A 27739-nucleotide genomic window follows, 5' to 3' on the forward strand; every position below is an offset into this window, starting at 1 on the left:
ATTTTCTTCTTTCAATAAATATAGATAACTCCGTGGGACAACAAACGCTGTCCTTTATCTTATATCTAGGTTTCAAAACCGTGCGAAGGATGTTTTGTGCAGAACAGGTCAGAAATATTTCCGAAGACACAGAATGATACAACATAGGAAAGCCAGATACATGTCTTTAGGGCTGCAGTGTTTGAACTCTGAGAAACCAGACACAGGTCCTGGGCTCTGGCTGGGGAGCTATGGTGTGTGGTGGTAGTGTGGTTTGCTCGCCTCGACGCTGGGCAGTGCATGTGGGCATGCATATGGTGCTGAGCTAGGTTCTCTCATTTCTGGATGGGAACTGCTTTGCACCTCAGTGGCCCACAGCCCCAGGAGCTTGGTCCTGATACCACAGGTTGGTGTGGACGTGCCTTGGTGGGACCAAACGGAGCTGAACTGGAATGGGAAGCCTTCACGGGACGATGCGTTAGGGAGCAAGCTCAAATACAGCTTACAAGCTGATGCTGGGGAGCGCGTTCAGCCCATTCCAAAACCAGAACACGAAATAAATAAATGGATAATAACTTTTATTCCTCTTTGAGTACTTTTTATTTATTCAGCCACAGACGACGTGCCCCGGCACCAAGGCCGGGCCCAACCAGAGACCCACGGCAGGCCGGCTCCCGTTCCCCCGGAGGTCTCCACAGCCGGGCCGGGACCCCCGGGCCGGGAACCCTGAGCCGGGTCGGGGCGAGCCGGGTCCAGGGGCGGTGCGAGGGGATGGGGATCGGGGAATGAGGAGCGGCGCTGCCGCTTTAAATCCCGTCCCGAGGGGCGGGAGGGGGGGAGCTGAGGGCTGAGCCCGCGCAAGGCAGCGGGGGGCGGGGCGGCAGCGGAGTTGGAGGGGCGAGGAGGAGGAGGAGGAGAAGGAGGAAGGCGGTGGCAGGGGTCGTCTCGGCGGGCTGCTCGCCATGGCCACGTCCCCGTGCAGCAGCAGCGGCGTCTCCTCGTCGTCCTCGTCGGGGCTGGGGGCGGACGCGGGGCTGGAGATCCGCACGCGCTCCGTGGAGCAGACGCTGGTGCCGTTGGTGTCGCAGGTAGCAATCCGCTCGCTGCGGTCCGTCCGTGTGTCTGCCCGTCTGTCCGAGGGGATGCTTCTGCAACCCGAGAGGGGAAAAAACTAGAATTAAAAATTAAAAAGCAAACAAACAAACAAAACCTCGGGGGAGCCGAAGTTCCCCGCAAGGTCGCGGGGCCGTTGCGTAACGGCCGCCGGGGGGCGGTTGGAGCCCCGGGATGGGGCTCTGGGGTGCGGGGGGCTCTGAGGTGAGGGGGGCTCCCCCCCTCCCAAGGAACTAGGTGAATTTTAAAAGTTAAATAATACACAAAAGCAGCCTTAGGGGCCTCTCAGCAGGTCCCACGCCGCCCTGAGCGAGGTTAAAAAGGGAAAAGTTTGGCTTTTTGGCGGTCTGCTGGGTAGTTGTGTGGAAGCCACTCCGGGGTCTGTTTGTTTGTTAGTTCTCCTTGGTCTCTTGCTTATAAAACTGGAGTTTGAAGTACCCGGTACAACCGCTCCGTCTTGAAAAACAATGAGTGAAAATAACATGCAGTGTTTACTCTGTAGCGTTTTTGAAAACTGATCATAAAAGTAAGTCGAAACCTGTCTCCACATCTGCACAGAACGCTTAAAGGATGTGTAACAGCGACACAAAAAGCATTCGTCCTGGTGATACCGAGTTGTCTTCGTACTGTCCTGGCTGTCTGGAAGCAAACTGTCGTAAGCCTCGTCCTGCGTTCGTGCAGGCAGGCTGCAGGAGAGGCTCGTGATGGGCTTTTGGGGTTCTGCACTTACCCCATGGCAATTCGTCTTCCTCCAAAGAAATCCCAGTCAGTTCAGAGAACCCCATCTCAGGGGTTCAATCATTTGTTCCAAGGCAAAGTGAAATTAATGATAGAGTTCAATCAGCTTTCTGCCCCTGAAACAATGGAGAGAGGTAAAATAAGGTGACCCCTTTCAGGAAGCTTAGGAGCAAACAAAAACCTTTCTAATTGCAAAGGCTTGACGGACTTAATTGTTAACACTAAGAATTTAACATAAGCAGACTTCTGCATCCTTATTTTCCAGCAATACTGCTTGAGAGAGGCTGTCTTGTTCCTCTGTAGATTCCCTGCACGTGTAATATGCCATGTATGATTTTGTTAATGACCACAAAACCCATGACTACATTTTCCAGAAGTGCATCTTTCACTTCCACTACATGCCATATAAAGTGTCTGAGCATTTCTGAATACTTCAAGCTTACTGTTTTCCTGCTAAAGTGCTCCAAACTTCAAACAAGCTTGTTCCCTCGAAGCGTGAGTGCTGAGCTCTGTTTGCTGATGGTGTCAGCAGCAGTTCGCTAAACTTGCCAGATAGCATGCCCTACTTACTGTACAGGTCTACCTGCTCTTCCTTTACTGTTTCATGGAGATTTTTTAAGTAGGGATCTCACTAGCTTGCTTTCTTTGAGTATTTTTGCAGAAATGATGTTTGTAGGTTACTCGATCTCTTGAAATGTGTTCTGCATAAGCTGTGTATCCACAGTAACTGCAGGACTTTTGCCTGTGCTTGTACGAAGTACAGTTGCAAAGGGAACTTTTGTTCTTGTTGTGAAGTTAACTTCACAGCTGACCATTTGGTAAAAAGCTGGGAAGTGCCATGTGATACTTGTTTACCACTGAAAAAAGTAGTCAGAATGTTGCTACTGCTTTTCACTACTGCTTTTAAGCAAAGAAGAAATTACAGGCTGCCCTGAGAAATTTGCTTTCAATCTCCCTTGTTTAGCTAAATCTTCTCCTTTTTTAAGCAAACAACAACAAAAAACTGCATTAATTCTTATTTTTAATTCATGCAATACTGCAAATGCATATTTGACCACTTGTTTTTACTTAGCAATTAAAAAAAATAAATAAAATTGCACTTTCTTGCTTGCTTTACTTATAGACTGTATGCTATCGGAGTATATTTACTACCAGCAGCGATAAGAGATTCTTGTTTTCCTGGTAGGAGAAACTACCCTTAGAGTCAGTACTGGATATGCTTATTAGTTAACTTTAATTTAAAAAAAAAAAAAAAATCACAGAATTGAACCAGATCTTCATTTTATGTAGATCTATTCATAGCTTCATGCTTCCCTTTTTTGATTGTGCCACAACTGACAAAAGAAAACTGCAGACTTAAGCCACAGTATTAAGTGTATTTGCTAACACTTCTTTTTAGCTATCCACTTATCTGTACTGTGGAGAGAATTATTCTACAGTATTGTGCAAACTATTTGGCATGCAGTTCAGAAAACATGGTTTTATGGGTCAAAACCCACTTTGTTTGGGAAAAAAAATAATTCTCTTTTTCTGGGTAGGTGCCTTTAGTTCTGTGTTTCACTTGAACACTGTACCATTCACGTCTCCTTAGCCCTTCACTGCTGCTACCGTTTCCAGTTTAATTATGTTAAGTTTTTTTTTTATGGAAAGTTTTTGGCAACACAAGTCAGGAAGGGTGTTTAACGTGGTCTGTGCTGACTCACTTAATAACAAGTCATTTAAACAGTTGAGGAAAGGCAAAGACGAGGGGAAAAGCACTTTCCAGGATGTGGCTCCACCAGTGACTTCCTCAGCTGCCATTATGTACCTGCTCGCTAGCCTAGCAGTAATTGGGTACCTTCACAGCTGGAGAGGAGCCTGTCTGGGTGGATCTGTTCCAGGGAAGTGTTCTGAGAAATGGCAGAATAGCTTTCTGTAAGTCTTCGCGCTAAGGCACTTGAAAAAGTTCAGAGATGAAACTTTGAGCTTTGCCTGCATTCATGAAAGAAGAAAGTCACTTTTCAGAGTCGAAGGTAACCTGTCTGCCTGTGTGTAGGCCTGTGGGATCACAGCTAGCTATTCAATATTCACAAAGCCCATTTGTCACAGGCACTTTGGAAAAAGATTGTGTGCCCCCATGTTACTGAACATGTTTTTCCAACTTCCTTGTTATGGAAGATACCACTAGAGGTTTTGGAACTTGTTTGGCCAACACATTCAAAGCCTAAATAATTTAAAAAAAAAAAAAAAAAAGGGGGGGGGGGGGGGGGGGGGGGGCGGGGGGGGAAGTCCATGATACCAATGTTGCTGACTTTTGTTCCAGTCAGTCTTGGATTCTGAATAAATTACAATGGTATGTGCCTTGAGAAGGAAAAAAACAAGTCTGTTCTTTATTATGGCATTGTTTCTCTGAAGCAAGCTAAAATAATTCCCATTTCAGTAAATATTATATAATTATATAATGTATGTAGTGTTCTGCCAGTGTCCTGTTTTTTCCAGAATTGTCTGGAGTTGTGTTAGAGCCCCAGGAAGAGCCAACAAATGATGCTTTCCCATGTATGTGAAAAGCTCACTGATGTAGTTTTCAGATTGAAGGCATGACTTTAGAATGACCACACTGGATCAAGCTACAGATCGGCACAGAATCAGCGATCTTTTCTCTGTCTTGTTGTCCCTATCAGATGCTTTTTCTTCTGCTTTTGAATCTTGCTCCTACCACCTATATTACTTGCTCTCTGATACATCATTGGAAGAGACATTGCCCACTTGATCTTTATCAATTTTCTTCAGTGGTATAAAGTTTTCCTAAACTTCTGTCATCCCACTTTCAATCACATTTTTAAGGGTTAGTCTAAAGTTACTTGGAGATATTCCTTATGTAAACTGTTACTTACATTTGTTTAATACTTAATCATCCTTCTTTGGCCTTTTTTGAAGTTTCTGCTATATCTTTTGTTTGTTTGTTTTCTGTGGTCAAGGTGGAGAGCAGGAACTAGAACTCATACGGTATTACGATGTGGATGAAGTCAATAAACAGAAGCATAGTGGTCTCTGTTTCTTTCCTAATAACTCGTAAGAACAGCTGCTGAGTGTATATCTGATGTCAGTAGTATCCTTATCATCCTAGTACCCTTGCAAATAATTCAATGCAATATATACTGAAAAGGTGTTGTGATAGAGTAGGTCAAACTTGGTTGTAGTGTCAGGCTCAAAGGGTGGTGATCAGTAGTACAAACCCCAGCTGGCATTCTGTTACCAGTGGCGTCCAACACGGACTGTTACAGGGCCCAACTTAACATTTGTTTTGTTCTTAAGCTTTAATGTTTTTACTGATGATCTGAAAGTTGGGATGATGGGCTAGCTTGTTCAGCAAGGGTGTGTGAACTGTGAATTGTTTTATTACCAGCTTATCTCCCCTCCCTGTGATAACACAGAATAATCCATGTCCCAGCACAGGTTTCTGTGAAACTCCATTGGTGATCTCCCTCTATTACAATAAGCAATCATTTACTTTCTGCCTTCCTACTCCATCTTCCTTCTTCTCATTCCGTCTCTTAATTAGTTAAATATTTGTGCAGAGGATCTTTTTTTTTGTTCAGAATCACTTGGTTTTCTTTGAAACTTTTGGTATGAACTTTGATTCCTAGTTCTCTTTCAGCAGAGTCTATCCTTATCCATGTAATCCCTGATCTCTATAGAGAGCTCTGGTTGTTTTGTGAGGCATGATTTCCCTTAACAAACACCATGAGTTTTTCCCAGCACATCATATTTATTCAGGTGTCCGCTACTTCTGTTCTTCCTCATTTTCTGTGTCAATGTGTCAGGCGACATCCATACCTCAACTATCAATCTAGTTTTAAGTGGCGTGAGAAAGTTGGTATCATCTGTGGCATCTTTGAGTTCCTTGAAATATTAGTGAATGACATCTAACGTTGGCAAGTTGTACCAGTTCATTGTATCTAACATTTTCATGGCCGCTTCTACTGTCACTTTGATTCCACAGAGATTCTCTGAGCAGATCACAAAGATGCCTTCTGGAGTAGGGATTTCCTCACTTTCTGTCATAGCTGAGCACAAGTATGAGTAGCTGCTCTGCTCTGTTCTCATCTTCTGTCAAAGGGTTGAGGCAAAGCTGTGTTGAGGATGTAACCAAGTATATCAGACTTAGCCTCCTGAAGAAATGGAAGGTAAGAGCCGGTAAGTTACTTGTAGTGGAACTGCTGTTACTCTTTATGCAACTAAACAAACACAGTCTATTGAAGATTTTTAACAGAGCTATGTTAAACTGTAGACACTGAGTTCAGTATGCCACTGTTCCGTGACACTGGTCTTTGAATGCTATCTGTGGGCTAACACTGTGTTTGGGAAAGCTGTTTTGTGGTCTCATTGGCTTAAAAAGTCCTCAGGTGCCTGGAAACTGCTAGGTTGCTCCTGATGTACCCAGTAGCAGCAAAACTGGGAACAGCAGCTCACCTTCAGGTAGATCCACAACGCTTGTGGATATGGAGGTTAGTACGTGTCTTTAATGAGGGACTTTTTTTTTTTCTGGATTTAGCTAAGGAGCTTCATGAGAGCTTTCTGGGAATGTACGCATGTATGGTGCCAACACTGGCCAAAACATCTATGAAAGATTGTTGCATCACATAGGTGAAAAGATACATATAATATCTTCCTACAAGTGTTTGTTTCTTCTAAACTTAACAGTTGCAAAACTAGTCATCTTGGAGATCATTCAGTCATGGATTTGCCTTAATGGACTTTCACTAACAACTTTAAAACACGGAGTGGTATCTTAAGAGCACTCAGACTTTCAACTTGCTATCACTAGTTTTTTATTCTTGGAAGCCTGCAAAAACTGGAAAAGTTTTCTTGCTTTTCATCTGCATCATGTGTTAGTCTTGTGTATGTCCTGGTGTTTGAACGTCTGTAGCTGTACCATTGTGTTGAACTACAGGCTCAGTTACATACATACTTTTGAGCTTTTTGCAAATCAAATAATTCTCTCTTCTTCATTTAGAGACTGTCAAAACATTTCTCATACGTTCTCTGGACAATATTCTTAATTTTAAGAATAAGTGTACTCTCATTCCTGAACTTCAGTATTCAGTCCAAGCTCTTACCCATTTCAACGTATTTGCATTTCCCATGTAGCAGACACACTGAGAGATTTGTTCTAGCAAGTCCTGTGCCTGTCTTGTTTCACTAGGCATTTTTGGGACCTCTAGGCCACCTTCAGTGTTCTAAAGGTTTTTTATGTTGCGGGCTGTTCTTGTTCCAAGATGGTGCCAAGGCTTGGGATTTCTTCCTCATGGTACTCTTTGGAAACTTCCTTTTTGGAAAAAGTAGGGTAATCCATATTTGTCTTAAACCTACTGCTTTCTTCAGTGTATCTGAGGAAAGAAAACAGAGTGCTCCTCTCTTTAAATGCTTCTTGGGTACTAGTCTTTCTCCTTCAGTACTTTAAAAATTCCACTAACTCACAAGCAGCTGCTTCTCCCCTTTTCCAGGATTTTCTTCTGTGTGAATTAATTTGGTAGAGACTTTACTTAACAGTAGTGCCAAGTCTAATGAAATTATGAATTGTTGTGTAGAGGCTTGCATTGTTACTTGTACTGAGTGAAGAAAACCTCCTGTTTTAGCGCTGCAGAGAAACTACCGTGGAAACAGTCATATGTGTTAACTCTGCTGCTGAGTCGGAAGCATGTGGTATGCTGCTTGTTTACAGGGTTGTACCTCATTAGTTTCAATTAGCGACTAGCTCATTGACTCTTCTCCTCCCTTTGGCTCCACAGGTGTTGTGGATTAAGTTTTGTGTGTATTCTGTATTACTACTCTTCTACCCTATGCAAACAACAAAGCTTGCAGCACTTCTGCTGTTACTCGGTGTACAAGAGGTACCCTATGCCCCTTAAGGAGCCTGCTTCTTTGTCTGGGATTTCTGCAGGAAAGTTAACCATACGAGTTTGTCACCTGACTGTAGATCCCGTGATTCCTTCAGTCATAGAACACCCGCAGTTGGGTCTCTGGGCTGATGTAGTTGCAGGTTTCTCTTTACAGAGGCTAGTTTTAATTGGCAGCTGTTTAGTGATTTGAAGCTAGGTTGTTAGGAAACAGTGAAAGGGACATAGCTGGTCAGTTACGGTTGTGGTTGTGGTTTTTAAGGTATGCTGGGGACTGCAGGAATACCTTATACTTTGTTTACCCGTCCAGAATATTCTTTTTTTTGTTATGCTAATTACTGATGATAATTGGTATCACTAATGATAATCTACTTCACAAGAAAAATTACATTTGAAAACTTACAACATCAGCAACAGCACAGGCATGGAAAAACCTGTGGTTTTCGTTCCATTCCATGAACCCTTGAATGGTGAAATTGGCTTTGAGTTAAGCTTCACACCTCTGGTATGATGTTCAGTACCTTAAGCTTTGATACAATTGAGTAAGAGTAGCATGTTAAGTAGCTGAAGTAAGGTTCTTTATACAGACATAGTTGAAAATCAATTGTTTTTCAGTGGAAGCTTATCTTTTACATTTAGGAGATCAGATTAATGGCTTTCTTGTAGATTAAACATTTTTTTTTTTGAGTTCTCCAGCAGAATGAATTTTAAATCAAAACTGCCACACAACGATACAGCACAAAAAGAATGAGAGCGGCTTTCTTGCTATTCAGCATTGTGAACAGATGGTTTTAGACAGATTAGGTACGGAAATCCCCAAAGGATGAATTATGAATTAATGATTGCAAACAACTCTGATTATAGTTTAATAAAATTGCTGTGTTGTAACGTGAGCCTATTGCTTTTAGCATGGATTATTTTCTGTTTATGAATTCATTGGCAAAACATAACCCTGACTAGCCAGAGCCTTAAACAATCATTTCTACTCACTGAATTGTACTCTATTCCATCAATAGCCTTGCTTAAAGCTAGTGGGGTAACTGAGTAGTAATACAGAGTCTGGACCCAACTGTAACTGTTAATTTGCTCTAAACAGTGAATGGGATGATTTCTTTGTTTTATACATAAAATAAATAATCAACCACTTATGAGCAAATACTACAGTACTTTCAGAGGTATACAGAAAAATAAAGTATTACACAGTTGCCTTTGTCCTAGAAGAAGACCTTTGTATTGACTTCTTATATTAAGCAGAATCAATATAACCACTTATAAACACATAAATTATTATATTTTTTCAAATAAGAATGAAGTTGAAAATGAGTTCTAGAAACTTAATGTTGTAAGTGTGTGTGGGGGGGGTTATTCAAAAAATACACAGGTGTCAAAATTGTTTAGAAAGGAAATATTGTCCAAAGTTACACATAATTAAATGTAGGAGTTAAACCAGTGTATGGATGTTCCCTTTTATTATCAGAGTTTGTTATTGAATTTTGGTGTTTCATTCAGTTGCAAAATTTAAGGAAATTTAAATGCATTTTTGTTGCCCTTCATGTAATGGTTCCTGAATTATATGCAAGTTTTTGTTTTGTTGTTGGTATTATTTTTTTTACACTCATCTAAATGGATAATAGTTGCACATGCAAAGCATTTTCAAGTGTACAGTATACTTCTCTGTTAATCCCTAGGCAAGTATGTGCTTTTCAAGATGAAATGCCAGGTGTTTCTCTGAATTGAAGTGGTATGCCAAAAGCTGCTAAGGAAGCTTTCTCTAAAAAAGGCCCGAAGAACCATCCTGTCTGCAGCCCGCAGTGAATGGCTGGTATTCATACCAGTGAAGCTGCCTATGGGGCTAACAACTTTTTGCACATCTACAGGAGCCAGTCCCGACTTGAAATGAAAGAGTTCTCAACTGCAGGCAGTATCAGTGTTGTTCCTGCTACGTCCAACATTACAATATCTGAATTTTTAGTTCCACAACAGTGACTTTTTCTAAACGAGAAGTTCAGAGTTGTCTCGGGCATTGTTTGCACAAGCAATAGAGGTTTAAGTATGCTAACAAAGGCAAGTTAAAGTTTGACAGGAAAGCCACAATAATTAAATAATTATTTGACATTGGGTCTCTGGTTTTAGGTTTACCTGATGGTATTAGTAAATTGAGTTATTTTTGAGACTTGCATCTCTCTGGTGCTGAAAACGTGTCTGCATTTGTTTTGACCACGTCTGAAAGTACACTTTAAACAATGAGCTCTCATCTGAGTGGGTTTTGTTTTCTTAGATGTGCTCATGCCCAGGATTTCTAGGTGCAAAATGAAAAAAAAGGTAATAGCTTTGTTTATGAAATCCACCCATTTAGGTTAGAAGATATTGAACAACAGGAGGGGAGGAAAATGCACTTTTGCAGGCTCGCACACCCTTAAGACCAGTTGTTTGTTAGCTCAAGCTCACTTTTCTAGTGAGGCAATTGTGCACTTCAGCAAAACTTCAAGATGGTGGTTGTTAGAAGGCCAATTTACAAAGAAAAGGGCATGAAAGGCTGTTTTATCCTTGGATGTGTTTCAGGACAGGTAAACTCATTCTGTGATCAGTGTACTTGATGCACATATAAAATCTGAAGAGGTTAAATTGGATTTTCAATTTTTTTTGCTAACTTATAAGTGTCAAGTTGCTCAAAAGTGCAAATTTCAGTCTGTAAACTTCCACACATCTTTTTGAAAAGAGAAGGAAACTGGAACTTGGATTGTTTGAAAATGAAGATCTTTGCCACTGTCACTCATTTCTATAGAAATTCTGAAGGCACCTTTTGTTGGGGGAAGATAAGGCAGTCCTCTGACTTGTAAGGCATGTAAGAGTAAAAAAAGTTAGCTTTGTTTGATCAGTGGTCAAGCATTGCTGAACATTCTTCAGGGATTCTTTTCTGCTGCTGTTCTGGGGGGAGGTGCGGGGGGGGAATGGCAGGAGTGCACATCAGTTTTCACTTACTTTTCTGCCTTGTATCTGTGGATCACTGGTGTTCCCTGGTTTTAAAGGAGTCTGAAAAGTGAATGTTAAAAAAGCAAGTGTATTTCTCCTTTACAACAGTGTCATTTTAGTAGTACTATTAAAGTATTTATAAATTCTACATAATGTCTTATACTAGTGTGAGTTGTGTTTATTCTTTCTCTTGCTTCTCTAGAGCTCCTGCAACTTCCAAAAAAAAAAAGTTCAAAATAACTTAATCACACTGCAAAAAAAAAAATATCGAGTTTTCATTACTCTAGGGGGGAGGGAAAATCCAAATACCCCTCACCCCCTTCCGGGGGGGGGTGGTGGGGGGGGGTGGGAACAAACCAAACAGGCTGGAGGAAATAAATTAGTGTCATAAAAGTCAATTGAACAAGGTCATCTGTATCTTCACTTTTTAGATAATCATTTTGTTGGCGTTTGGTTTGGATCTTGAAGTTTAAAGGACCCTTGGATTTCTAAGAATGCATTCGGCACAAAGAAAGGGCATTCACTACTATAGTACGGCCATGCTATGAATTCAGTCCTTTCTTTTGTTCTCTAAACAATTCCAAGAATGTGTAACAAGTGAATAGTAATGATGCTAATAATCCGAGGTGTGTATTCAAATTAGAAGTTGTGTACCCTTGCCTTTCTTGGCAAACTTTACTAAGAGAGGTCTGAAGTACATTTTGAAGCCTAGATCTGAAAGAGCTGAAGAGGGCTGTTCCGACCCCTTCCAGATGATGTTGTGTGTTGAAGCTGTTATGCATGAGAAGTACACAAATATTTTTAATTAAAAGTATGATTTGCAGTTAACCAAAACTCTGGATACAAGTGTAATTAGCTAGTACCTCATTTACCTCTTTTTTTTTTTCCTCCTAGACACCCTTGCTTAGCCCTTGTTGGAGGTAATCGGTTAGGCAGATCAATAATCTGAGTTGGTAGGGCTCTTTTGTTGCTTGTCAGCTTCTGCTTGTCACTGCCTGCCCTTTGTTTTTTCTTCTTCCTCTCCAGAGGTAGCTTATCAGCTTGTTAGGCACTAGGTGTGAAAGATTGCCAGAGGCTCCTCCAAGCATTTCCCTGCAGATAAGTGAACCAACTTAGGTTGTTAAAGTGGTTTATTTCATTAGCTTCCCTGAAGACTTTAATGAAAGGCGTGTACCGAAGCAGTGAGAAGATGCTTTTGGAAAGCCTTCAGGTAAAGACGTGACTACAACAGTCCCAATACTATAAGTCTAACAGAACTCAGTAGTCTTGGACATGCAGCATATTTGTACTGTCCTTTGCATACTTCCTGCAGGCAGTATGAGGAAAATACATAAATATGGGTAATGGGATCATACCACTTGGAAGCTGTTCTTTTACAGAAGCCGTGACGTGAGGTCCTGAATGATGTGTTGAGGTCTGTGCAACTTCTGCAAGGAAGGGTTGGTTACCGCTCAGTAATGTGTGGAAGAAACTTCTGTTTCAAGTGTTCATAAAGCAGAGGCAGTGGTCTCAAATACTGTTTTCAGGATAAATAGAATATGGGTGTATACAGTTAATTAGTGCACTAGCAGTTAATGCACTTGCATTTCATAGGATCTTAGAATATCCTGAGTGAGAAGGGACCTACAAGGATCACTGAATCTGGATCCTGGCTCCACACAGGACCACCCAAAAACTAAACCCTATGTCTGAGAGCGTTGTCCAAACATTTCTTGAACTCCGGCAGCTCGGTGCTGTGACCACTGCCCTGGGGAGCCTGTCCCAGTGCCTGACCACCTCTGGGTGCAGAACCTTTCCCTAACACCCAGCCTGACCCTCCCCTGTCCCAGCTCCATGCCGTTCCCTCGGGTCCTGTCGCTGTCCCCAGAGAGCAGAGCTCAGCGCCTGCCCCTCCGCTCCCCTCGTGAGGGAGCTGCAGGCCGCCATGAGGCCTCCCCTCAGCCTGCTCTGCTCTGGGATGAACAAACCCAGGGACCTTCAGTTGCTCCTCACATGCCTTGTCCTCCAGACCCCTCATCATCTTTATAGCCCTCCTTTGCATACTTTCTAATTGCATATAAAATTTCTTTTTGGTTGATCTTTTCCAGCATTTGAAAAAAAAAATCTTTCAAAGATGAATTCTTACAAAGAAAAACTGAGTAGAAAGATAAGGCCTTCCAAATATTAAATAAATAATAAAAGATCTGCATGTTAGCCAGATTTCTAAAATATATATATACACACACATATAAGTGCTTAAAATTATAGAAAATGGTTAGTAAGACTTTCAGTAATGCCTAGATGTGCATTTAATTTTAACACTTCTGATTTCTAGGGTGAGTAAGCAGGTAGTCCTTGTCAACTTCTCAAGTTCCCTGAGGCTTGTCCTGTGTGATGGGAAGCCTCCCTGGCAGTTCTGCTGGTAGTCTGGATGCGCTAGATGTCGAATGCCAGCTGCTGCTTCTGCGCGCTCTCAAGTGAGGTTGCATTCTGTAGCAGATGTGGATGTTAGAGCGATGTGTGTGGCTGACCTGCTAAATGAGTCAGAAGACCTGTCTGTTTGTCCTTGGGTAGTTACACAAGACTGAATGAGATGCCGTACCTAAAAGTAGTATTAGAAGTCATTCCCTGCCCTCCCCCAACTTGATACGAGCTAACAAAAGCATGAACCATGCTGGAAAGTCTGTCATGATCAAGATTTTTACATGTCCCATCAACTGCAACTAAATTTGCTTTACAGTACACTTATGTTGTAGGGGTTTATAACTTCTTGCCTAGCATGTAGTACTATTGCATTTTCTTAGCAAAGGCTTTCGATTGTTGCTATTATACTTCCCTCAAAAATGGATTTCTAACCTACATGAACTTAATGGAAGATACAAATGTGAAAATACACAGAATGTAAGAGGAGCTGTTACACTAATGATGCTACAGGGCAATAGCTAATCCTCACTGCATAGAGAAAATACCTTAAATATTTGCTCTAGTAGGAAAACTGATTAGTGTGAGGCAATAACAAATATTACTCACGCAAGTATAAATCATCCTACGTACACTGTGTGTAAGGAGGTGTGTAGGGTACCTTCCAACTTGATTTCCCAATTTAACTTCTGTTTGTGGGAGTGGCTGTGAAATAGCTACGTTTCCGCTGGTGTTATATATAGTAGTCTATAAATACTTCCTGAAACCCAATCTCTTAAATATCACTTTATTCTGTCATGCAAGACTTAATTACACCGATAATAAATAGACATTAGAATATTTTTAGCTAAGCATGCTGTCATGATGCTTCCTGTTCATGAAGCATATAACAACTTAAATATCGCTATCTGAAGGCTCTCCAAAAGCTTTGAAAACAGCTGCTTGAAAAGTGCCACGGTTGAACTTGTTTCCTTAAATATCAAGTACATCTTGATCTATTATGACTGTGTGTTAGTTTCAGTAAAGTTGTGGGAAAAGACAGTTTTCTGGGGGCTGCTCATGGCAAGTGACTGAAGGTTGTAACTGGCAATTTTTTGGGAAAGCACAATCCTTCAGCTGATCATCTCAGTCTCATCCAAGCATTCCATGGAAAAAGTATGAGTCCTTATTCAACAGAATATAAGTATTATCAAAAGGACTGCTTCCTTTCTAGCACCTGACTGGTAAATTCTTAAGTAAACAGCATGTAGTATAATGCTCTTGTTCAAAGAGGCTTGCAGGTAATCTCTTCAGTTCTAACCTCCTGCCCAAATACCACAAATGTTAGTGACTGGGTGATGCATGATCAGTATACAGCAAATTAAATATCTGGGAGGTCTTAAGTTTAAAGCAGAGCTTAGATAATGTTCTTGGAGTCATAGGGGATTTTATTCAAAAATAAAAAACAAGAAAGAAACACAGCAGTAACAGTTCTGGCCTGATTGCCACGGGATGGGCTGTGAGTCACAGCCGTATAGAGGGAAAAAGTAATTTTTTATAATCTAAAAACATCCTTAAACACTAGATTCATAGAATCATAGAATATCCTGAGTTGGAAAGGACCCATGAAGATCATCGAGTCCAACTCCTGGCACCACAGGGGTCTACCCAAAAATTCAGACCATATGACTGAGAGCACAGTCCAAACACTTTTAAACTCTGACAGGCTTGGTGCTGTGACTACGGCCCTGGGGAGCCTGTTCCAGTGCGCAACAATCCTCTCGGTGAAGAACCTCTTCCTGATATCCAGCCTGAACCTCCCCTGCCTCAGCCTGACACCATTCCCATGGTTCCTATCGCTGGTCACTAAAGAGAACAGATCAGCGTCTGCCCCTCCACTCCCTTCATGAAGAAGCTGTAGGCCGCGATGAGGTCTCCCCTCAGCCTCCTCTTTTCCAAGCTGAACAGGCCAAGTGACCTCAGCTGTTCCTTGTACGTCTTCCCCTCTAGGCCCTTCACCATCTCAGTAGCCCTTGATTGTTTGTTTTAAGCTTGATTAATTCTTCACCGAAAAAGTCTGAAACTGCAGTGGCTATTGGCTTGAAATACAGTATTAAAATTAATTTCCTCCAATAGATTTGCGCCTCTGCTTTTTCATAAATTTAAACAGAGGATATATCTGAGTATATCCTGTCGCATTTAACATTTCATGAAAGAAAGAGGTATTTCTCAGAATTACACATTCTTCTTGCTTGCACAGCAATGCTTTCTGCAGGTGACAGGTTATGAGCAGCCCATCTATATCTGAAGACTTTTGAACTGTCATTTCTTTGACATCATTAAGCTTTTTTTGTTTGGAATATCTAACTCATGGTTCTAGAACCAAAGAGCCTTTATTCCTTTAGTTGATCTATATTTCACACATTTGTCTACCTCATTCTTTTATTAGGAACTACCTACTCCTATTTCAGGGCTGCTTGCTACTTTACCTTTTTTTTTTTTTTTTAATAAGCATCCTACACAAAATTTACTGTATCAGCACAGGCTGCACGTGTCACATCTAATGTTATAATGTTGATCACACTTGAATAGGCGTGAAGCTGTTTATGTCTTGGTATGTTTCAAACTTCTTGACCAGCTTCTGTTGGAACTAGTTTCCTTCCTTTCTAACGTTGAGAGAGTTCCTCTAGTGGCCTTAATGCAGCTAGTCCCAAAGAAATTATATTACCCAGCTAGGACTTCATTATTCCAGGAAATATCTGAAAAGCATCGTCTGCCATGTGTAAACGTAGGTGTCCATACTAAACTTAATCTGCATTTAGAAACTCCTTCAGTGGGTGTTACAGACTAGATGACACTGGTGGTGGTACCTGCCAAAACAGTTGCTGCTTCTTGCTTCACCTTACGTGGCAGAGAATAAGAGGTGGCTATTTCTGAAATCGTGCAATACCTATGACCCCTATAAAGAGAGTGCTAAAGTGGTAGAATCGTGAAGTTCTCCCATATCTCAAATGAAAGTGTTTCTAAAAACGTTTTGTAGCACTTTTATTAAAGCAACTTAAACTGACATAACTGACATCTTAGTGATTTTTGTCATTTGTGTACCTTTACAGTAACATATGGGATTAAAATGCCCTCGATGATTTGTAACAGACCGTGGGATTCCTTTCATTCTGCAGTGTTAGTTCTGTATGCATTTTTTCAGGGTTATGCTGAACATGTTTAAACTTCTGCTATTATAAAATGCTGTGGGAGGCAAACTTGCAGCCAGGACGTGCATCCAACTTGTATTCTATTTGTTATTCTATATAATTTTGAAAAGTCAGTAACTCAACGGGTTTATATTAGTCCTTTGTTTGCATAACATTGGGTTCCTGTTTGCTTGAATGTAAGTTGAGGAAAGAAAGTTGTGCCCCTCTGTCAAATTGGTTTTCTGCAGCATTTGGGCTGATGCTCTTATTACGCTTACTGTCCATGGCTAGTCAGGAGTTAGCCAGCTGGGCTTGTTAGGTTAGCTGCAGGTATTTGGTGGTTTGGTGTACCCAAAGCGTCCACAATGCTGGAATTTGGAGAGCTGGAATTTGGAGAGCTGCACATTGCAGGCGTTTTTAACATCTGCTTTTAACATAAGCTGAATTTCCACAGAAGTGATGGTAATTGGGAGGGGTATCCATTTTGGGAATATCATTCCATCTCTAGAATGAACTTGGAAGTGTTGACATATATGCTTGGATTACTCTTTAATAGGACTGTTTTCATCCTAAACTGGTCTTTTTGCTGGAGAGACATCAAGGGTTTTTGGGCTTTGGGAATGGAGGTTGGTGAACTGTGGTGTGGGCCTCTTATAGGGACAAATTTGTTGTATGAACTGTAGAAAGTGGCATTCCTTTGGAACTTCTGGTTTGGGAAAAAGGTGGAGAAAGAATAACACAAAAATCTTCGGCATTGATCAAATTACAAAGCAGAACAGTTCCTACACTGCTTCCGGCTCTTTCCTTGGATGTGATGTGAGCATTACGGATACAGCTTCTAGGAGAATGTATGAATGAATGGTGATTCATGTTTTTTTGAGGAACAGACAGACATCTATCAGCTTGATAGCTGATACAGCCGAGGTGTTTAAGCACTTGATTCATGTAATTCTGTGATTCTTTTAGTAGACTTCTTTGAACTCCTAAGGATGTGGCTAGTACTGCAATGCATTTTAAACCGCACTGCTACTGAAAGAAGCACCTCTGCCATCTTTCTAGTCTGTACATTTTGTCTTTTGCTGCCAAAAACTGATTACGGGCAACTGATTATGAATAAAACTAAACTAATAAACATCACCTTCTCCACAGCTCAATTTTAGCCCACATCAGATAAATTCATTGCAAAAATGGGGGGGAGGGGGGAGGGGAGGCAAGGATAAGCAGGACTAACTTTTTTGGCAATATTAATGGCTTTTATGCTGGTTTAGGATTTTTGGATAGGCCAGAATAGGATGCTTCAGGTGGTTTCTAAAAGGTAAATGGTCTTTCTTTTTGTGTAAAGACTGTGTTACTGCTTGTTCTTTCTTAAAGCCTGCCTTATTCAATTGGATCAAACATCTTTTAGAACGGCTTATTTCAGTTAAAGGAGCCAAAGATCCTAAATCCTAGTAGATGAGAGAGTTTAGTTACCTGGCAGCACAAATACTTTATAGGATTTCTAATGCTGGCAAACCCCAAACAGTGTTGATATGCCTACAGCTGGACTCCTCAACTTCTAGTCTGTCCTTAATGTGAAAGCCTGTTGAGACCTAGGGCAGTTTATTTTAATATTGCAAGTAGGAGGAAAAAAAATCAATTCATTTAAGATCTGAGATAAGCTGAGATCACAGCAGATGAGCAAACTTATGCTCCATTTTTTTTCCTTCTCTAAGAAGTTAAATAACTCATGACCCCACGCTTACTTTATTAGTATCCTAAAATCTGTTACTGAGTTCAGTAACAGCTCAAAACTTGTCTATAACATTAAAAACTCATCTTGTACACAGTTCTAAAAATTAACTCTTACTTGTTCACAGATAACTACTCTTATTAATCATAAAGATAAACCAAAGCGTTCAGACAAGACTCTGCAAGCAATCCAGCGAGTGGGCCAAGCAGTTAACCTGGCAGTTGGAAGATTTGTTACAGTAGGTGAAGCTATAGCCAACGAAAACCATGAACTGAAAGAAGAAATGAGTGTTGCTTGCATCGAGGCAAGGAGAGCAGGTATGTAGTTACTCACAAAATTTGTAACCTTTTGTGCATGTGCCAGTTTTGGCACAGCATTTTTAGTGTCAGGAATAATGCAAGAACTTTAATGTGTTATGTAATTGTTTAAACCTCTGCTGGTTCATTCAAGGCCTGATCTGTCACTCATTTTTGTCGCTTGCTTAAACTGCTGTCATTTTATGAGAGGTGGATGGAGTTGTATGTTGGCTTTGATCTTTTGCCACAAGGAATTACCTGATGTTTATAGTAAGATGTAACTAGAGACAGAGAGCAGAATGTTGAGAAAATAAGCTTAGAGTTGCTCTCAAGCTAAAACAGTGGAGTGTATAAAGTAATATGAGATCGTTCTAAATCTGAATGTGTGAATGAAGGTCAGTGTCAACCCATATTTCATCAAGAGTCAATAAGATGACTCACATCAGTCATCTTATGACTTCCCTCAGTAAAATGAAAATCATACCATGATTGTCTTTTTGCTGGATTCAGTTTTTGTTGCAGACTTACTGGGTGTATGGTTTGAATTTGAAGTATGTAAAATTGATTGAGTTGCCTTTGTCACCCTTCTCCCTTCAGAAGGCCCTCTCTAGGCAAACAGTAGGTTACATTCTCTGATACTGTAAGAGAATGTCAGTGTCATGTTAGAAACCATCTTCCCGGATATGTCCCTTGAATGATGTTTTAGTGACTATTCATAGATGAATATTCTTACAACTGCAGTGCAGCCTTCAAAAAGATCAGAGCTAGAATAATGCTCCTTTTGTTGTTTGTGGTGGTTGGGTGTGGGGTTTGTTTGTTTTCTTTCAAATACTTTTAGATAATGGGAAGTTCTGCTTGAAGTTCTTCCTTTTTAAGCAGGCAGAAGTACCTCCTGGCATGACAGATTGTCTCCCTGAAGCCACAGGAAGCATTAAGTCTGTCTTAAGTTTCCAGATGTGATGGCAAATAAATGACCCTTCCTTCAACACTGATGTCTTGTCTGCAGGAAGGAGCCATTCTCCACTCTAAGACATGAATTACTATAATTGATCTGTTAAGATAAACAGTGGACTTGTGGGTGTTTGTGTGATTTATTTTTGTTTATTTATTAGTTTGTTTGTTACCCTTTTAGTAGCTGCAGAAGCCTTGAGGAACTTGCCTATTGGTGTCCTAACTGGCGTATTTGTTGCTAAATTCCCTTGCTGGCCTCAAACTTTGGGGATGCATGTTTAGTACATTCAGCGTGTGCAGTTAATACTGGTTTTGTGCTTTAAAAAAAAAAAAAAAAAGCTTACGGATTAGGCACGGTAATGTAAGAAATCCTCTGAAAATTCCTCATCAATGAGTAGCAACAAAACACACTGGTGGTAAAGGACTGTTTTTGTTACTTGAAAAACTCTTCTAGATAAACTTGAGGCTGAAGATTCATGGCTGCTTCACTAAGCTTGGCTGCAAACAGAAATGTCCTAATTTGAAAACATTCCATTTGTTATGTAAAGCATGTCTTTTCTCTCCAGAGATCCAAGTAAAATGCTGACAAGCCAAAAACTCCCATTGATAATCTCAGCTGCTAAAAGACCAGTGTAGTGTGAATCTCTGTTTCTTGACTTGGCAGTTGTTTTGTGGCCAAGTGCTTCTCCCCCCGCTCTCCATCAGTGTCTCCAGGAGGAGCTGAGAATCTAAAAATAGTCTGGCTGCCCTATTTTATCTCACCAAATGGTTATACTTCCTCTACGTTCTAAGTTTTATTTCCTCAATATAGAGGAGGGAGGATATGGGTTGTTTATTTTTCTTTCAAGACTTAAATTTACCATGGCACAGGTCAGTTATTTTTTCAGACCTACGTATTTCAGATCTAACTGAAGACCTGCATGGAAAATTCAGTATATCATATGTGTTTGTTCCCATTTTTGTGTTGTAGTTTGTTTTTGTGTTCATGTTACCTCTGTGGACTGCTAAGTGTTGGACAAGGCAAGAGAGCCCTTTGTGCAGAGACATTTTTAAGGATAGCTGTCTTCTGAATTCAGTCTCAGAACACAGTAGCCCAAGTGCCATTTTGAACAGCTCTGGTGTTTCTAAGCAAGCCAATAAAATCTCCTGGCAAATTATATCTAAGAATATTGACCATAAAAGAATCAGCATGGAAACATTGTTTGTCACTGATAGATGTCAGCTAATGTGACTAGTTTGAAAAGCCCAAACTGCCAGCTCATTGTTCTGCTTTTGTATCAACCACTCTTCAATACTGGAGATGGCAACATTAAATACTGGATTTATGCATTACAGTACGCATGACAAGCATAAAGCTTTATATGGAGTGGAGTTCCCACAACAAATTCAGCCAACCATGCATCGACTCTTCTTATGGGAAGCTGTAGTTTGCCTCAGTTACTGAGTTCTGTGAGGAAGGTGTGAACTTCCTTTGTTTTTATCTCTGCAAAGGTAAAATGAAGGGAAAAGTGGGAGAAGAAGCCTTTAAGATATCCTCAGTGTAAGTCGTAACTGCTTCTTGTTGACTGAGATCATTCTGGTCACCAAGTTTCCTTTGTTTCTAATTGCACATGCATATTAAGGAAGCAAAAAATTTAGAAATTGACCTGAATGAGCTTTCTGTCACTTAAGAAAATGTTCTATGTTGTAAAATTATATGTACATTAATGAAGTGTTAAGGAGTAGCAGTAGAGTGAAGTTTGTGATATCACATGTGAAGTAGTAATAGCTTAGCTCTGCACTTTTGAACATTTTTACTCTAACGGAAACAAAATTTCTGTAATGCAGATTTGCATGCAGCTAAAGCATATGTTTTTCATGTCTGTGTGCTGGATTTTGAAACTTTGAGGTCCCATGTTCTGATGGCATGGGCAGCAGAAAGTCCTCGGTGATTAGGGCAGGATGTTGTGGAGCTGTTTAAACTTCCTTTTAAGCCAATAAATTAGATGAGGCTCCAAAAATTAAAGGAAAGATTTGTTAGCCATAGAAAATAGATCTCAAGCCTAAAAGATTTAGAACGTTAAGGGTCTGAATTGCTGAGAAAAGTAGCGAGTCTTCAGATCAATTGCACATCCTGCAGAGGCTTTGAAGGATGACAGATGTAGTATCTGACTCTTGTGAAGGGTATAATCAGTGATCTGAAGTGTTTCAGACTTGTTATGACTATTTCCTTGCAATAAACCTTGTAATTTGATTGACTCGGAAAAGAATCATCTAACACTGCAGAGGGTCATGTAGCAGATTTTGCCTAACACTATTCTTGCACTGTGTCAGTGTTTACAGTGACAGTATAGTAGTGGAATGTAACTCAAAGAATCGCATCTTTAGATGCCCATCTGTGATATTTTTTTCCCAAAACTAAGGAAAGACTGGTTAATTTAAAAGAAAAAACACATGTCAAGAATGAGTTAGTGTCATAACATTTTCAGTATTCTCTGCCAGTTGACTACATAGCCCTAAAGGAAGACATGGAGTAAAATGGGAGTGACAGCTCTCTCCTACTTTTGTCTTGTCTTTTAGTACAGAGAAAGGAATAAACAAAAAAGTCTGACAAGCAGCAATTTAAAATGGATACGTAGAATCGCAAGATAACTGAGGTTGGTAAGGACGTTTATCTTCAAGAATGGAGACACTACAATTTCACTTGTATACCTCTTGCAGTGTTTGACCACTCATATTCATAAAAGCCTTTTATATCCTGTCCATTGTTCCTTGTCCTATCACCACTGGGGGCAGTCCGTCCCTCTTGTCTCTATCCCTGCCCACTAGATGGTCATAGACAGCAGTAAGCTTTGCCATTAGCCTTCTCTTCTTGAGGGAGAACAAACCTGCTTCCTTCAAACTCGACTGTCACATGCTTCAGTATGTCAATGTTTTTCTTGTACTGAGAGGCCAAAACAGGCCTTTCAGCTGTGGAATTCATTTTGTCAACCGTCTCGGAGTGTACTCTGTTTATTGCATTTGCATACTTCTAACAGAGAAACCTTCTGATTATTTCTGACATTACTTTTATGACCTGATGTGGTCCTGGCAAAGGACTGCAAGTCTCTTACCGTAGTGAAATATATATTCAGGCAACTTGAGAGCTCAAGGGATTATAATTATCAGAGGAGAAAAATTATGTGTAAATAGTATGAAGTGTGGAGCTGTCTTTTGAAGGACTGTCAGGCCTTCCTTTTTCCATAGAGTTTGTATGTGTCATTTCCAGATTAATAATGCAGCCCCAGGTTCTTCATATGAGAGCCCTGGCTTTATCAGATTTTTGAAGTGATTATCTTGGATGCTTAGGTGAATTATCTTAGTCGTGGTTTTGGACATGAATCCTTGGACATGAATCCACTCAATCAAATGTCCTAGACACTATCTTCAAGGATGATCTGCAGGTTAGCTGTGGTTTGGTCATCTTGCCTTGGGTGCTAATAAAAAGTATGCCTTATTTCAGAGCTTGCTTGTGTTTGGTCTCTCAGCAGTCATTCTGCAGTTGTGGAGTAAGGAAACTGCTCTGTGCCTTTCCTGTATTGGACTATTATTTAGAACTATCTGTTATTTAACAGGGCAGGGTCCTGTGATTTTCTCAAACAAGGAGAAGATTCATTGACTGCATTGGACCGTGAACTTTCTAACCACATTAAAAATAAAAGTTGTCAAATAGCCCTATTTAACTGTTGCTATATTAAATGCTAGTTGACTAAAAGATGTTCATGAACCAAAAATCAGTGCTTCGTTGTTGTTTTTCTCTTGTGTTTCTGACAATGTAGTGTTTGATGGTGTTTTATATAAAAAGTGCAATAGCCTCACAGTCGTGCTTCAGTCCTATAAATTAGGATGTTATTTTTTGGAATCTCTTTATACTTCATGCCAGAAAACTTCCACGGGAATATGAAATCCATAAATTATGGGAATACTAACTGGAATTTGGAAGATGGAGGGGAATTTGTATTTCTTTACTTGCTGCATCCTACTCCTTCAGTGTGATGGTGCTGCAAGAGTTGATATTTATTTGATTTTTGCTATTAAAATTGGAGAAATACCTTCCACTTAAATATCAGTATACTCCTGTAAGAAAATTAGTGTTGCTTACAGATGGTTGTACGAGGCAGTACTGAGTCATCTAAATTTAAATTTGGAGAGGGTGCCACCAACAGTCAGCCAGAGGAAGTGAAATGAAGGAAAGAGTAGTTGTGGATTGCTCTGAAATATCTCAAAAGTAAAAGTTAAGAATACCCCAGTGTCTTTTTTCTTAGTATGAAATGGTAACTGTTTACATTTTTCCTTATAGGTGAAACAATTGCACAACTTACGGATGTAGCAAGCTTGGATCATCCGGAATCTGATAGCCACATAACAATCTTTACAGACAAAACGGGAGTGGTAAAAGCTGCAAGGCTGTTGCTTTCTTCAGTCACAAAGGTGCTGGTGTTAGCAGACAGAATTGTTATTAAGCAAATAATAACTTCCAGAAACAAGGTATTTGGAGCTTATTTTTTGTTTTAACTTCTTTTTAGTTTTTAACTGCTATCTGCAGTCAATGCAAAAGAATGGTGCTACATGAAGGGGTATTTTCATTGTATCTCTAGGGGAAGTGCAAAATAAAGAGGTAAAAATGAATGCCTTATATTATGTCCACCTACCAAATATCTGAAATGGGATGACTATAAAGTCAAGAGGAATAAAATTTTCAATGACTTGTTATGTTTTATGTGATCCATATTGCACTATTGACTTAGCATGCTGGAGAAGAAATGTGTAAGTTTTCTGTGAGATGGGAAGAGTGTCTGTCAGTAAAAAGGCCAATAAAAGCTACTAAAAGACAGGATCTTTCTACTGTCAGGAACAAGACAAGGAGACCATTCAGCATGTATCTAAGGCAAAAAGCTGTGAGGAATGCTGATGAAAGTATGTGCTAGTGCAGTGAGCCTTACAGATTAAAAGATTTTTGTGCAGTTTAGCTTATGGCTTGAAACTTAGTTGATTTAAATAGTGCATGAAGGCCATTTAACTTCGAGTGTAATCTATTTCAAGTACTGCACTGTCTTGACTGCAGAATATCTCCCTCCCCCCCAAAAAAAGTGTTCTAAGATAAAAATAGAAAAAAAACTGTGAAAAATGAGAGCTTCAGAAGGCTTCTCTCTTTTTTTTTTTCCCCCATTAACTTTCAACTCGTAATCCAGAGCCTTTCTTTCTTCTTTTGACTCCTCATGCTTCATATCTCTCTTATTTTCTCCCAGTTTGCTTTCTAGACAGGCTGTTCTTTATTAAGCAGCTTTGAGATTCAAGGCACCTAACTGAGTCCCAAGATTTAGAAACCATGTTGCATGTATTACCTGCTTCAATCTGGCTCAGAGGCTTAGCGACACTGATTTGCTGTTTTAGTGGTCTTTTCTTCTCCCAGTGGTTGGGGAAGGTAGCATCAGTTTCATCATATTAATTTCCTGTTGTTACTTGCAATTTGGTCTTTTCTTGTAGCAGAAACCAGAGTGGCACATTTGATAACTTCTGCTGCTTTTCTTGAGCTTTTCTTCTTTGTCTGCAGCCATTCAGACAACTAATGTCTGAGTGTTATGGTGCTATGAGTACAATAATCATAGGTACAGAAATTCGTTTTAATTTGGAAAGTATTACAATATATAAAATGAAGTCTTATATTCCAAAGTAAGTGTGTCTCACTGTGATTGCTGTAGTCACTTAGTCTTTGTGGTCTTTTGAGTTTCACTTCAGTCTCCTTTCCACATGCATTACATGTGTTTGAGAATGTCTGCTTCTGTTTATGGAATCAGTAGAGCAATTCACGTATCTAGGACCAAGTCAAACAAATGATGGTGTCTTATACAGGCACACTCTGCGAGAGTACACTGAAAAGTGTGTCAGGTAGTGGTATGATGGATGGCAAAGCAGTTCTTCCTTTGAGAAATACTGTGATAGAGGGATGATGTAGGCAGGGACTTGAGCAGTGCATACAAATACTCAGGGACAGTGTAGTATAGTATGGCATAGAGGATGGAAAGGCAGAAGTGAGATCATCATTTATGTCAACTGTAACAGATGCTGACTTTATGGATCGTGTTACTTTTCCAGAACATCTCACCTGTATTTTCATCTTAGAGACTGAATGCCCAATGTCAAACTCTTAGTGCCAATTTTCTTGCAGCCTCTTTATGAATAGTTTCATTTTCATTGTCATGATCATTTTCCACATATGAATCAAGAGTAGTTAAGTCAACCAAGGGTGAAGGATAGAAAAATGCCATAATGGTAAGACATTCAACTTCATAGACTGATGAAGTGATTGAGATCTTCTGGAATGGTGATCTACTGCAGAAAAGCAATCTCTGCTTGATGATCCTAATGATTCTGTTCCTGCCTCTGTATCCTCAGCACCTCTGTGTTTTTAGATTTTGTACATCTTAAGTCCATGCCCACATCTTTCCTACCTTTCAAAATTTGTTTCATTCTCCATCATACCTAGTAGGTTTACATCTTGCTCCGCTTACTGTCATCAATCAGGTTAGGAGCACCAGAACAATGAATAGAGAAGTGACAGATAGCGGGGGTATTGCTATCCTGTGCAGAATGAATCAAAATATGGACACGCCCTGAAGTGATGCCAGCCTAAGACTGCAGTCTGAAAAGTGGCATTCATAGTGCAGCAGTAGCTGTGTAATAGTAAGTTCTAAATTAGGTATTAATAGAAACTTAGTCTTTTCTATATATATTTTAACCTTGAATTTTAAAAATGTACATTTTAATTAGTGTCTATGTTTCACGTTGAAAGCTTAAAATTAAAAAAAAAAAAAAAAGAGACACCACAGATACTTTGCATTTTAGAAGCTTATTGAATAAACTTTAGATGATTTAGGGTTGGCTATACTGTTTCTGTAAGTAGTTCCTTAGAATGTCAGTTAGGCTGGAACGTCTAGAATCATTAGCTGTAATAGAAATGTGTGTGCTCTCACTGAAATTTTTACTTGATGACATTTGTCATGACAGGAACACTTGCTCTAGGGTAACTGTAACAGAGGTTTCTTGCAATCAAGACCATACACATGAAGTACTCTACTTGCTTAAACCAAAAATGATTAAGCATAGTTACTCTATTTTTTTTTCATCATTGGAAAAGAAAGTTGGGTCTTGTATGTTTTCTCCTTTCCCCACATTGTTTTCTACATCCTCACTTTCCCAGTCCTGTGGTTCTTTGCTTCTTACACACATACACCGCTGTTTTCCTATCTTCATTGTTGTACGATTTCCTTTCAAGTCCTTTATGCCCCAGCCAGGCTCACACAGGGATTAAACACCTGAATCACTGAAGTTCTCGTTTCTGCAGCATTTGTGGAAGTGGCTACATAACAAAACAGACTGATACTGTGGTCTAGTATTGCACAGCAAGGCATTCAGTTTCACATTGCTCAGGATTTAGTGGAATGCTTGCTGTAGAATCATAGAATCATTCAGGTTGGAAAAGACCTCTACGATCAATCTAGTCAAACCTCTAAGATTGTAACTATGAGACTGAAGAGTTACCCTTTTACAAAGAATGGCTGCTTCTATGAGTGCTTTCCTAGGTTGCAGGGAGGGGGAAATTATCATAATCAGTTATGTAAGCTGCTTTTTTACTTGAGAGAAATATTTTTTTTTGGCACAGTAAAGAAAAACTGAGTTGAAGTTTCTCTCTTTTAAGTACAGTTTGTTAGTTCTCCAGTCTGAAACATATCAAAGATCTGCTTTAGCTGTCTTCCCTTCTGAAAGTGGATTTGAAAAATCACTTTGGTGATACTGTACATCTAACCTGAAAAACCCTAATGTTAACCTCTGGTGGAAACCATACTTCACTGCACTCAGCAGTATAGCTTCAGTAATTTATAAGCTATGTGATAGTTTTTACTGAATTTTTACAAAATGCTGATTTCACGTGTTCTTATGTATCTTGACTAAGAGCTTGATATAGCTTGGGTTCATTTAGTACTTTGCTTCATATAGAAATAATAAAAAATATTTCAAATCCATTTTTATCTTCAGAGTTAGAATAAGTTGTTATAGGAAGCATAAAATTATATTAAAGCATTTCTAACTTTTTAAAATTTTCTTTTGTGAATGAATTTTTTATTCACACTGCCAGTCACCAAACACCTGTTGGACTGACTGTTCAGCTACAGCTTTAGACTTTGAAAATTATGCGTCTGATATTGAACTTTGAAACTGAGAATTCCACACATGATATTAACAGTATACTATTTTTAAGTACTTGTGTTTATAAATTTAATATGACAATAACATTTTTCCTAAATATGGAAACTGAATCCTGTAATAACATTTCTCTTGATATTGGGAAGAGTGAAGAAAATGTTTTTGAGGGTTCAGAATAAGTGACTCATTTGACTGAAGCATGATTATTAATTTAGGCTTTGATTTCCAGCTTTTGGGTTATTAATACTTCAATTGTAACAAAATATGTACGTTTTAAGTAACATGATT

The 27739-nt window shown here is 39.8% G+C and overlaps 1 protein-coding gene across 1 annotated transcript in view; it reads left to right on the top strand.

Moving 5' to 3' along the window:
• Positions 1 to 858: 858 nt before the first annotated feature.
• Positions 859 to 27739, top strand: part of CTNNAL1 (catenin alpha like 1) — a 57473-nt gene continuing 30592 nt past the window's right edge. Inside the window, exons 1-3 of the mRNA XM_013181168.3 lie at positions 859 to 1067; positions 18109 to 18298; positions 23547 to 23734. Of these exons, the coding sequence (XP_013036622.1) occupies positions 942 to 1067; positions 18109 to 18298; positions 23547 to 23734 (504 nt within the window). The 5' untranslated portion in view covers positions 859 to 941. The remainder of the gene's footprint in view (positions 1068 to 18108; positions 18299 to 23546; positions 23735 to 27739) is intronic.

Source organism: Anser cygnoides, chromosome 2 (assembly GCF_040182565.1).
Source record: "Anser cygnoides isolate HZ-2024a breed goose chromosome 2, Taihu_goose_T2T_genome, whole genome shotgun sequence".
NCBI lineage: Eukaryota > Metazoa > Chordata > Aves > Anseriformes > Anatidae > Anser > Anser cygnoides.